The sequence below is a fragment of the Myotis davidii genome, unplaced genomic scaffold (genome assembly GCF_000327345.1).
Source record: "Myotis davidii unplaced genomic scaffold, ASM32734v1 scaffold327, whole genome shotgun sequence".
Classification (NCBI taxonomy): Eukaryota; Metazoa; Chordata; class Mammalia; order Chiroptera; family Vespertilionidae; genus Myotis; species Myotis davidii.
Genome location: NW_006298628.1, coordinates 4,884,939 through 4,896,992, shown reverse-complemented (window position 1 = coordinate 4,896,992; position 12,054 = coordinate 4,884,939). Strand labels below are relative to the sequence as shown.

The following is a 12,054-nucleotide window of genomic DNA, read 5'->3' as shown; positions in this document are numbered from 1 at the left end:
CTTAGCTCCTACAAGTCCTTCTCTAAAGGAGAGAAGCGAGGAGGGCTGACTACCTTCCACGCTAGCTCAGTCCGAGAAACTACAATTCCCAGAAGACCTCGCAGCGAGACCTGTCTCTCGCGTCATTGGCTCATGTATGTTGCCCCCAGCCAATAGAAAACTAGCTCTTTGATGAGTGTCAAAATGGCGATGCCTAGGTCTTAGAACTAAGCTGTCCGGTAGGCTTAATTTGGGGCGGTGGTGGATGAAAAGGCAACAGGGAATTATAGCGTCAGGGTTGTGGAAGATGGAGGAAATGGGGGTGTTGTCCAGATTTGGAGTGGCCGTGCCTGCTGAGGGACGGAGCCAGAGCTGAGGGAGTAATTAGGCAACCAGAACTGGCTTAACCCTTCGCTGTCCTCTTTACTCTTTGTATTAAGCCCCTTTGACACCCTCGTTAGTTTAAGAAAGGGTGGTCCAGGAGGGAAGAACCTGGCAGGATCCTTACCACCCTCTCCCCCTCTTTTCCCTTTTGGTTCTGTCTCCCTCAAATCTCCCTGTAGCGTCTTCATTTCATTCACGTCTGCCCTCCCCTGTTCTTTCCCCAGCATCTCCTCTCCCCTTCTAGCTCGGTCCCTCCCGCCTCCCCGCTGCCCGCCACCGGCCCGCGCTTCCTGAGCGTGCAATCATGAAGGTGGTGAACCTGAAGCAAGCCATTTTGCAAGCCTGGAAGGAGCGGTGGAGTGACTACCAGTGGGCAATCAACATGAAGAAATTCTTCCCCAAGGGAGCCACGTGGGACATTCTCAACCTAGCAGGTCTCCAGTGAAACAGGAAGGAAGGATGGGAGGGCTACACCCGGGCAAGTTGTGGCCACAGGGTCTTACTTTGTGATTCCCCTTGCAGAAGCACTGCTGGAGCAGGCCATGATCGGACCTTCCCCCAATCCTCTCATCCTGTCCTACCTGAAGTATGCCATTAGCTCTCAGGTAAACGGCCCCACCGGTTCCAGAGGGTGAGGGTGTGAAGATATGAAAGACGTAGAGTACCGTTGTCGGCTCATATCCTGTCCAGGTGAATTGGTTGGAATATACCAGAATTACTTCTCTGAGCCGCAGTTTTCTCATGGAAAGAATCATACTTCGTTAACTTATTCTACAGTAAATATTCACAAATGTTTGTATGTGCCAGACAGTGCTGTAGGCCCTGGGGATATGGCTGTGAACAAGGTCTGATCCCAGCACCCAAAGAATTTAGTGGGTAATCTATAATAATAAACGTGTAATATGCTAATTAGACCGGACAGCCAAACAACGTTCTGGACGTCCTTCCAGTCAAAGCTGTGGCAGCAGGGCCGAGGCAGAGGTGGTTAGGGGCGATCAGGCAGGTAGGTGAGTGGTTAGGTGCAATCAGGCAGGCAGGCTAGTGGTTAGGGGTGATCAGGCAGGCAGGTAGGTGAGTAGTTAGGAGCCAGCAGTCCTGGATTTCGAGAGAAATGTTGGACATCGGGCCTAAACTGGCAATTGGACATCCCCCGAGGGGTCCTGGATTACGAGAGGGTGCAGGCCAGGCTGAGGGACTCTGCTGTGCAGAATTTCGTGCACTGGGCCTCTAGTGCAGATATAATCTGTCAGTCACAGGATAGGCTTATGATAGTGGCTGGGACAGGGTACTCTGGGAGTCCATGGAAGGGGCACCTAATCCATTCTGAGCAATCAGAGGGATGTGATGTTCAAACCAAGACATGAATGTTGAGTTAGCCAGGCAGACTGATAAGACTGTACATAGTGTTTGACAGGATTTCCACACATACTTGCCAGTGCTGGATAGAATCTTGCAGATTTATTTCCAGAGAAGCCAAAAATAACATCATGTTATATTATGTATTTCTATGATTGTGATGTTGAGCATATTTTTATATGCATATCTTCTGTGAATTACTTGTGTGTACCATTTGCCCATTTTTCTATTGTGAGATTGTTTTCTTTATTTCTTTTTGGTAACAGCTTTATTGAGCTATAGATCACGTACTATATAAATAGTTTACTGATTTAAGGTATATATATATCTCGCTAGATTTTAGAATACTCAGAGTTGTACAACTATCACCACAATCAGTTTGGAACATTTTCATCATTCCAAGAAGAATTCCTACTGATTTTTAAGTGTCTTTTAAAATAATCTATCTTGCCCTAGGTGGTTTGACTCAGTGAATAAGAGCATTGGCCTGTGGACTGAAAGGTCCCAGGTTCGATTCCGGTCAAGGGCATAAGCCCTGGTTTGGGCTTGATCCCCAATAGGGGCGTGCAGAAGGCAGCCAGTCAGTGATTCTCTATCATGATTGATGTTTCTATCTCTCTCTCCCTCTCCCTTCCTCTCTGAAATCAATAAAAAAATATTTTTAAAAATCTATCTTGTAATCTTTATCTGTTATATATGTTTTCAATTTTCTTCTATCACCTTTAAGTTTGTGATTTTTATTTTCTTGGCATGCAGAAGTTTTTCTTTAAATATTTTTATTGATTTCAGAGAGGAAGGCAGAGGGAGAGAGAGATAGAAACATCAGTGATGAGAGAGAATCATTGATCGGCTGCCTACTGCACACCCCCCACCAGGGATCAAGCCTGCAACCCGGGCATGTGCCCCTGACCAGAATCGAACCCAGGACCCCTCAGTCTGCAGGCCAGTGCTCTATCCAATGAGCCAAACCAGCCAGGGTGGCATGCAAAAGTTTTTAATGCATCTGTTGCCAGATTTAGCCTTTTTCCTATGTGGCTTTTGTCTTGCATAAGGGGTTGTCTGCTCCAAGGATCAAAATATATTTTTCTCTAATTTTTGCCAACACTTCACTTTTATTTTTTATGTTTCTTTTCTCTGACACAGTTAAAATTTATTGCAGTGTGAAACAGGGAGCCAAGTTTATTTATATATTTTTTCAGACAGATGGACAGTTGGCTAACTACCTTTATTGACTAGACCATTATTTGTCCTAGCCTAAATTTTCTTATAGACAGGATTCCATTTCTTGACATTCTAGTTTATTTTATTGATATATTGGCCTTGTCTTGCACCAGTACTTTATTGTTTTAATTACTGTACCTTTATAATATGTTTGATACCTGGCTAGGCAAGTCTTCCCATAATTTTATCTCTCAAAAATTTCTTGACCCAGGCATTTTCATTTCCATACAAATTTTAGAATCCACTTAAGTTCTTTTTTTTAAAAATATATTTTATTGATTTTTTACAGAGAGGAAGGGAGAGAGACAGAGAGTTAGAAACATCGATGAGAGAGGAACATCGATCAGCTGCCTTCTGCACATCTCCTACTGGAGATGCGCCCGCAACCCAGGTACATGTCCTTGACCGGAATCGAACCTGGGACCTTTCAGTCCGCAGGCCGACGCTCTATCCACTGAGCCAAACCAGTTTCGGCCACTTAAGTTCTTTTTAAAACCCTATTATATTTTGATTGGGAGTTCCTTGACTTTGTGGATTTGGGGAATTTGTGGATTAACTTTAGAAAAATCACTCTGATTGTAGTTTGAAGAATGGGTTGAAAGAGAGTAAAACAGAAGTCAAGAACACAATTTAGTCTGGAATATTTTTGCTGTAAAGAACCAGCGAGTAAATACTTTCTGTTTTGCAGGCCATATAGTTTCTGTCACCACTGTTTTGTCATTATAGCTTGAAAGCAGATCTAGATAATATGTAAATAAGTGGGCATGCCTGTGTTCTGATAAAACTTTATTTACAAAAAAGGTGGATAAGCCAGATTTCGGTTGTAAGCCTTAGTTTTCCAACCCCTGATTTAAGCTATTGTAGTAATTCAGGAAAGAGATGATATTAGCATAAACTTGGGAAGTGCCAACCCTGGCTGTTAGAGCATTAGCCTGCAAACCGAAGGGTCTTGGGTTCGATTCCCGGTCATGGGCACCTGGGTTGCAGGTTCAAACCCAGGCCCCAGTTGGAGTGAATGTAGGAGGCAACCAATCAATATGTCTCTCCCATATCAATTTTTTTTTCTCTCTCTAGTCTCCTTCTCCCTCCCTCCCCCCAACTCTCTCTAAAAATCAATGAAAAAAAATCCTTGGGTGAAGATTAACAAAAAAATAAAAATAAAAAAACTTGGGGAATGGCAGCAGCAAAAAAAAAAAAAAAAAAAAAAGATGAATTCAAGTGCAGTGTAGCTCAGTTGGCTGGGCATCGTCCCATGCGATGAGAGGTTGCCAGTTTGATTCCTGGTTGGGGCACATGCCTGGGTTTCAGACTTAATCTCCTATAGAGGGTATGCATCCATGTTTCACACTCCCACTGATGTTCCTCTCTCTCCCTCTTCCTCTCCCTCTAAAAATCAATAAAAACATATTAAAAAAAAGATGAATTCAAGAAGAAGTTAGGAAATGGCATTGAGAGTGGATTTGGTGATTAACTGGAGAAGTGTGAAAGAGAGGAAAAAATCCAAGGTAGTGTCTAGGTTTCTGGTTTGGAGGACTGGCTGAACGATGGGATGGTAGGAAGACAGTGGGAGTAGAGTAGGACTGTTAGGTTTGGGGTGCAGATGAGGGGTGGAGACGGCATGTTTGATTTTGGCCTTGTTACATTTAAGGTGCCTCTGTGGGCTATCAAAGAGAAGATACTGAGTAGGCAGTTGAACATACATGTCTGGAACTCAGAAGGAGAGGCCTAGGCTAGAGCTGTTGATTTAGGAGTCATCCTCTGCAGATGGTAATTGAAACTGTGGGCATGGGTGAGATTGCCCAGAGAGTGTGGAGAGTGAGCAAGGAAGGGAGTGACCAAGCCACATTCCTGATGAACCAATCACATTTAAGGAACACACACAGGAAAGGAATCCCTCATATGAGTCCGAGAAGAAGGGGTCAGCGAGGAGAGAAGAAGAGAAAAGCTAGAGAGTGTGGTCTCAAGAAAAGTCACAGGAGGAAGGAGAGGCCTGAAGAATGAGGAGGTGTTTGCTGGTGTTAGACGCTGCTGGGAGGCCATTGAGATCAGAACTGAGAACTGTCCATGGGGTGTAACAAGAAGGGCTTGTTGATGAGCCTAATGAGAGGATTCATGCCGCGGGAAGCACAGAGTGATTGGAATGGGGTGAATGGCCAGCGGGAGGTGGGGAGGTAGACAGTGAGGAGAGAGAACTCTTATGCCTGTGAAGAGCAGAAGAGAGGGCGATGGTTAATTGGAAGTGGGAGGTCTGTGGGAAGTTCCTTTAAAAATAGAAGAATCTTGAGATGTGTAAACACTGACGGGAAAAGCAACAGGGATAAAGAGGCTGAAGTGACAGTGAGAGAAATAAATACACATGGAAGACCTTCATGACTTCCAAAGTGCTGTGCAAAATTAGTCATTTATTTTTCCTTCAGAGCTAAGAGGCTCTTTGGTCCAGTGCTGTGCTCACAGAGGTACTGAGGAGCGGTTGGGGTGTTGACTATGAAGAGCAGAGGAGACTAGAGAGCAGCTGCGGGTCAGTCTGGGCTGGCGAGGTGTGCAGTGGCCTCAGAGACGTCTCCATCCCTGGGCTGCTGGTAGTGCAGCGCTCCTACGTTGATGGATATATTAAGACTGGAATAGGTTAAATCCTGCTGTTAAAACAGTTCACCATGTGGAAAGTATTTTTAGGTCTCTAGAGTAGAAGTGCCTTATTGATACTGTTGGCAAAAATTTACTGAACAGAATCCTGAATTTGGAGATCATATAAACATATAACCAATGACATCCTTCAGAACATACAGAATTGGGGGTGTCTCTTCTGGTAGTTTGGGGTCTGTTTCTAGTGGGGACGTCCAGCTCCCCCTTCAGGTTGGTATCCAACAAGGTTCCGTTCTCTGCCAAGCTCTTGCTATGGGGACATCAGTTATAAATAAACAAACACTCGCCTGGAACGTTACGGTCATCCTGCCCAGGCAGGCACCCAACTTTCTGATCACTGTCAGACACCAGCGTTGGCTTCACAGGGCGTCCTGCTGAGAGTGGCACTAAACACTAATTGTGTATTTAAGCCTTCTGTGTGCTTTGCACCTGTTTAATCCAAGAATATTTGTTAAAGATGTCTGAACAGAGAGCAGTCTGTTCACTTGATGGGAAAATAAGACATGAAAGGCATCGCCCTACTAAGTTCACCCTACTAAGGTCATCGAGGCTGACTTAGCTTTCTTCTTAAGTCTTTGGAAAGTTCTATTTTTCTAGTGAAGAAAACCCACAAGGCAGGTAACTAATTATCTTGACAGTTTCTGTCATTGTATTTTGCTTTTTTATTTGGTGTATTGTGCCACTAATTTTGAGTATACGATTGTGACTGTTTTCTGTAGCATTACTCATTTTATCAGCATGTTATATTATTATTTTTTTAGAATATGACAACTTAAAAGATTTTTTTGTGGGGTTTAATTTCACTCGGGACAAATTATTTCTTTTGAATTATATCTCTGACCTTATGGTGATAAGTAGGTTTTACTAATAGAAATTTGTTTTAAGGTAAATTTCCCCCCAGAACATTAGTTACATGACATCTTAGATATCATAATGAAAGACACATCAATTATGAAAGAGAATTCATCGGTCGAAAACAATAAAAACTTACGGAGGACCTACTGCCTGCTGGGCCCCAGGTTGGGTTCTAGAGAAACAATAATACCTTTTAAAATTCTGTTTAACTTTAAAAAGCCACATGTGGCTAATGGCGTCGCTATTGTCCAGTGCAGCTTTAGAAGCTACTTTGGGAAATGCTGATCTAAGGGTGTTTTTACTTACTCATTCTATAAACATTGTCAACAAGTTCATGGGTCACGGAGTAAAAGCGTCCTTATCCTCACGGAGCTTCTAGTTTGGTGGGGGCAGCAGGCACCAGCTGTGCAGTGATGGGCACAAGGGGGTTAGTTGGAGCACAGAGGATATTTCAGCTTTGGGTGGGAGGTTGGGGTCGATCAGAGAAGGTGTCCTGGTGGAGTCCTCGAGAATAACCCCTAGAAAAATGAGTAAGAGGTGAATAGTGGAATTCACTACTGATGTCAAAGTGCAGTTACTACCTAGTCACTGCAAGAAATGTGTGCTTGTCTCCAGTTCTTTTTTATTTTATTGATTTCTGAGAGGAAGGGAGGGAGGGAGAGAGAAACATCAGTGATGAAAGAGATTCATTGATTGGCTGCCTCCTGCACGCCCCCCACTGGGAGTCAAGTTCACAACCCCAGCATGTGCACTGACCAGGAATCAAACCGTGACCTCCTGGTTCATAGGTCAACGCTCAACCACTGAGCCATGCCAGCCGGGCTGTTCTTGTCCAAACAAAATCACTCTTGATAGAAGTTGTAGGAGTAAAGGAACATAACCATTCTCCCATCCACCGGCAGTCAGTTAGACTATATAGTGGACAGTGAAACATGGCACCTTTGAATGCCCCAAATCATCTTCTGAATGGGTTCATGCTTATGATGCCATTTGCAGTGAGTCTGATAGAGGGAGGAATGGAGACAGTGCCTAGTGTTTTGTCCCGTTTAGTGGGCTGAGGAAGGCCTCTTGAAAGGGTGGAGGTTTCAGGAGAGCTGCAGCAACTTGAAGTGTGAGCGCTTGTTCCGTTCAACTGTGGAACACTGGTTGTCTGAACTTTATCTTTCTTCTTTCCCTCCAGATGGTGTCCTACTCCTCTGTCCTCACAGCTATCAGTAAGGTATGATCATAGCTACCAGAGGCTGGGTGGGGGCCAGGGGAAAAGATACGGTCATGACGGAGGGGGCCCCACCTCCTTGAATGCTCTGATCATGTGGCCACTGAGGCTGGACAGGCAGCCCACGCTGCCTCTGGCTGGCATAGCTGCCTTTCTCTGGAAGGAAGAGCATCCTGGGAAGCGGGGGCTGGCAATTAGCCAATCTCCAATGTTGAAAGGGTGCCCATTCTGAAACCTGAGGTGGGAGGAAAGATGAGTGTCTCTTCTGCCTCGTGTGACACCAGGGGTTGACTGTAGCATCACCTCTGATCTTTCCACAGTTTGATGACTTTTCCCGTGACCTGTGTGTCCAGGCGTTGCTAGATATCATGGACATGTTTTGTGACCGACTAAGGTAATAGCAGGGGTGAGGAGCTCACAACCTCCAGCATTAGCTTAGTGTAAAAGAGAAGCTCCAAGCAGTGAGACTCTGTGGCTCCCCACACTTCTTCTCCCTGCTCACCCACACCCACCCATCCCCATCCTTTCCCACTTAGTCCTTAGGACAAAAATGCCTCTTCTCGATTGGGAGTAGCTCATTCGAAACCTTGTCCAGTGGGAATCAACAGGGCTGTCTTCCCTAGGACTCTGCTAGCTTCCCAGCCCTCTTCCCTAGTAGGGAGTGCCAGCCCCTCTGGGAACATTGGTGTGGGTCAGATTTCAGCCTTTGGAGCAGAGACAGATTTTGCATCCTTTCCCGTAGCTGTCATGGCAAAGCAGAGGAGTGCATCGGGCTGTGCCGGGCCCTTCTCAGCGCCCTCCACTGGCTGCTGCGCTGCACTGCAGCCTCTGCCGAGCGGCTCCAGGAGGGGCTGGAGGCCGGCACTCCAGCTGCCGGGGAGAAGCAGCTTGCCATGTGCCTGCAGCGCCTGGAGAAGACCCTCGGCAGCACCAAGAACCGGGCCCTGCTCCACATCGCCAAACTAGAGGAGGCCTGTATGTCCCCTCGTCCCCCTGAGCCCCACCTGCCACTGCTCCCGTATCCGGTTCTTTAATTGAGAGGGGAGAGGCAGGATGGCATCCCACTTCTTTCCAGGAGGATCTGAAATCATCCCACTTCCTTTTTTTTCTCCCCATAAGCATTGCATACATCCCAGGGACTTGGGCAGGGTGGCACCCGAGCCAATCAACCAACAGGTATTTACTGAGCCTTATTGTATGCCCAGCACTCTGCCAGGTGCTGGGGGCGGGGGGTGGGGGGCTGCTGAAGGAGCATGTGGCAGGGTCCCTGCCTTCAGCCAGGATACATGCCAGTGGGGAGCAGACTAGTGTGCAACAGACATGGAAAAATGAGAGGACAAGGCAGGCACGTGATCCGTCCTTGTGTTACGGATCCTCTGAAAGACAGGTGACCGAGTTTGAGCATTGCCTGACACGTCCTTTAGACATGACGCCTGTCTGCTGCCAGGCCTACTGGGCCATACACCTCTCGACTCAAGTGCACACGTTAAACATTGGAACTCTCCAGAGCCTGCGATCAGGCAGATCACCTGGTGGGAGGGAGGGTTCTGATATTCTGGACGTGGGGCCGAAGGCCGCAGTCTTGCTGTGGCTTGGGACCACTGAGGATCTTATTTCTCCAACAATGAAAGTGCTAGAATGGGTTACCTCCAGGTCTTCAAGGCCTGGTTGAAGAACTTGTAGGATTAGTATATTTATTACTTCCCAAAATATATTTTCTTGTCGGTGTAAAGTATGGAAAGGTGACCATGATGTAAAAATTGGCTATGTTGACAGTTTCTTACCTATCTTGAGCACTTGACAAATGTTTATTGGCTGCAAAACGAAGGAATATTTAACTTAATGGATCTCAGGTCTCACCTCCCCCATGCTACATATAGGTTAATGGGCTAGTTGGTGCCGTTCGTCATCAATTGACCCTCTGGAATTGTAACTAGGATAAGTGACTTATAATTAAGTCTAAATCATGCAGTATAGACCATGAATTCAGGCATTTAGGAGAGATCAGTGGGTTGGACCAGTTGGGTGAGTTGTTAAAGCAGCTGGGGCTTGAACGGAGGCTCGAAGGGTAGTGAGAGTCGGCGAGGTGATGAGTGGGAGGGGCATTTCCGAAGGGAGGACAGCGAGAGCCAAGGCCCAGACGGGGTGAGGATACAGAAGGAGGTGTAGGGGTCCAGCTTGTCTGAGTTGGAGAGTGTTGGCCACTTGCAAGGCTGGCACACTCCTGAAGTGATCTGGGGCACCTCCCTGTTCCAGCCTCTGGACTCCCCTCCCCTGCCCCGCCCCTGCCTCTCTGCCACTGCCTGTCTCTAAAGTCAGCTGCACGCATCCCTACCAGGCAGGCTTCTGGGATTAGTTTCTAGGGCCTTCACTGTTGGTGTGCAGCCTCCTTCTAGAAACAGCACATGCTGCCCCAGGCCCCCAGCCTCCATGTCACCCTCAGGGGAAGCCTCCTTGCGTGATTTTGTGGGCCCAGAGGGTGCCAAACTTGAGTAGTTTGGGGTTACTCTCTCCCTCTCCTCTGTTTCCCATCGTGTTCCTGTATTTCCTTTTCTCCACCAGCCTCCTGGACAGCTATTGAACATTCTCTCTTGAAGCTTGGGGAGATCTTGGCCAATCTCAGCAACCCCCAGCTCCGGAGCCAGGCAGAGCAGTGCGGCACACTCATCAGGAGGTACCCAGCTCCCAGGCCGATGGTGGGGAAGGGAGCGGGGAAAGGCCCTGGGTGGGGGCGGGTCGTGTGGCACCTGGCCCTGACCCTTCTGCTCTCCCCTGCTCTCCAACGCTTCCCCGCTCACCAAACACCACCCCCTGTGGATCTGTCCCCTCAGCATCCCCACGATGCTGTCCGTGCACTCCGAGCAGCCGAACAAAACTGGCTTCCCCACAGTCCACGCGCTGGTCCTGCTCGAGGGCACCATGAACCTGACAGGCGAGACCCAGCCCCTGGTGGAGCAGCTGATGATGGTGAAGCGCATGCAGGTGGGTGGGCCAGAATTGCCTCTCTATCCCCAAGGCGGCGACCGTTTGTGTGCAAGAGGGAGGATTCTCTGGTCCTTCTGGGAGACGTGGGGTTTCTCCTATTCGTGGGAAAGTGAATCCCAGTCTTGTACGGTTCTGCCAACTTACCTGACGGCCCTGGCTCTCGTGTTCCTGTGTTTCCCGGTTGTAACCCAGCCTGATGCCTGGGGGCCTGCAGAGGTGAAGGGGGGAATGGGACCCCTCTAAGGCCTTGCCTTGGGTCTTCCTGCAGCATATACCCACCCCACTTTTTGTCCTGGAGATCTGGAAAGCTTGCCTCGTGGGCCTCATCGAGTCTCCCGAGGGCACGGAGGAGCTCAAGTGGACGGCCTTCACCTTCCTCAAGGTACCTGGGACCTGGAGCAGCAGGAGAGCCCGTCTTAGGGATGGTCCTTGGGAAAAGCGGCGACTCCCTGGGCCTTTGCCCCGTGTTTCTCCCGCTGGCGTCACTCCCAGCCTGCCAGGTCCCCCAGCATTAGTTCCCATCGATTCTTTCCTCTGAGAGTCCCAGGGCCATATTTAGCGCGCTGGCAGCTCCCGCTGTGTCTCCGCACACAGGTGCTCCTTAGCTCCATCTTCAGCCAGACTCCTACAGGGCAGTCACGGGAGCCAGGGAAGCAGGCCGCGGTCCTTGAAGCGAGGACTCCACTTCTGCTTATGGCATTTCCTCGTTGAGCCAGCAGACGGGGGCCCCTGTGTCCTGTAGGCTGAGGGCACCAGGCACTTAGGTCCCGTCGCTTTCTGATTTGGCTTCTAGAATGCTTTCACTTTCAGGGCAGGGGTGTTCCTGTCTCTCTGTCCAGAGCAGGGGCCGGAGGAGGTGCCTTCCGTTCTGGGTGAAAGAGAAAAACTTGTGCTTCCTGTTTCCCCCCTGCCTCATCCTCTAGATTCCACAGGTTTTGGTGAAGTTGAAGAAATACTCTCATGGGGACAAGGTGAGTAGAAGAAATGAGACGAAGGGGGCAGAGGAGCAGGTAGATCCTTGTCTCTGCCCTGGAGAAGCAAGAGCAAGGGGAGGGTCGCTGAACTGGGCAGGAGTGTGTCCTTGTTCCTGTGGGAAGGGGAGTGTGTATGTACCTGAGCATCTGTGTGCACCACACACAGGCACCTGGTCTCCAGAGAGAAGGCAGCCAGGCTGCTCAGGGGGCACCCTGCCTGAGATGATCAGGACCCGGGTGGCCATGGAGGGCGATGCCCCAAACTTCCCCCCATTGTAGTCACTGGAAGCCAGTGGGTAGGCACGGCCGACTTGTAGGCTTTTATATCCAGCGGTGTCCTTGTGAACCTGCAACGCAGGCTGTGGGTGGGGAAGAAGACTGAGAAGCCAGATGGCCTTTCTGGCTCTTTGTAGGACTTTACCGAAGATGTCTTGTGCCTTT

The 12,054-nt window shown here is 48.5% G+C and overlaps 1 protein-coding gene across 1 annotated transcript in view; it reads left to right on the top strand.

Moving 5' to 3' along the window:
* The first annotated feature begins 221 nt into the window (after positions 1 to 221).
* The window catches only part of MED24 (mediator complex subunit 24), a 22,622-nt gene continuing 10,789 nt past the window's right edge, over positions 222 to 12,054 (top strand). Inside the window, exons 1-10 of the mRNA XM_015570897.1 lie at positions 222 to 797; positions 886 to 968; positions 7,619 to 7,657; positions 7,975 to 8,048; positions 8,397 to 8,629; positions 10,217 to 10,328; positions 10,486 to 10,636; positions 10,908 to 11,021; positions 11,563 to 11,610; positions 12,027 to 12,050. Coding sequence (XP_015426383.1) covers positions 668 to 797; positions 886 to 968; positions 7,619 to 7,657; positions 7,975 to 8,048; positions 8,397 to 8,629; positions 10,217 to 10,328; positions 10,486 to 10,636; positions 10,908 to 11,021; positions 11,563 to 11,610; positions 12,027 to 12,050 — 1,008 coding nt within the window. The 5' untranslated portion in view covers positions 222 to 667. The remainder of the gene's footprint in view (positions 798 to 885; positions 969 to 7,618; positions 7,658 to 7,974; positions 8,049 to 8,396; positions 8,630 to 10,216; positions 10,329 to 10,485; positions 10,637 to 10,907; positions 11,022 to 11,562; positions 11,611 to 12,026; positions 12,051 to 12,054) is intronic.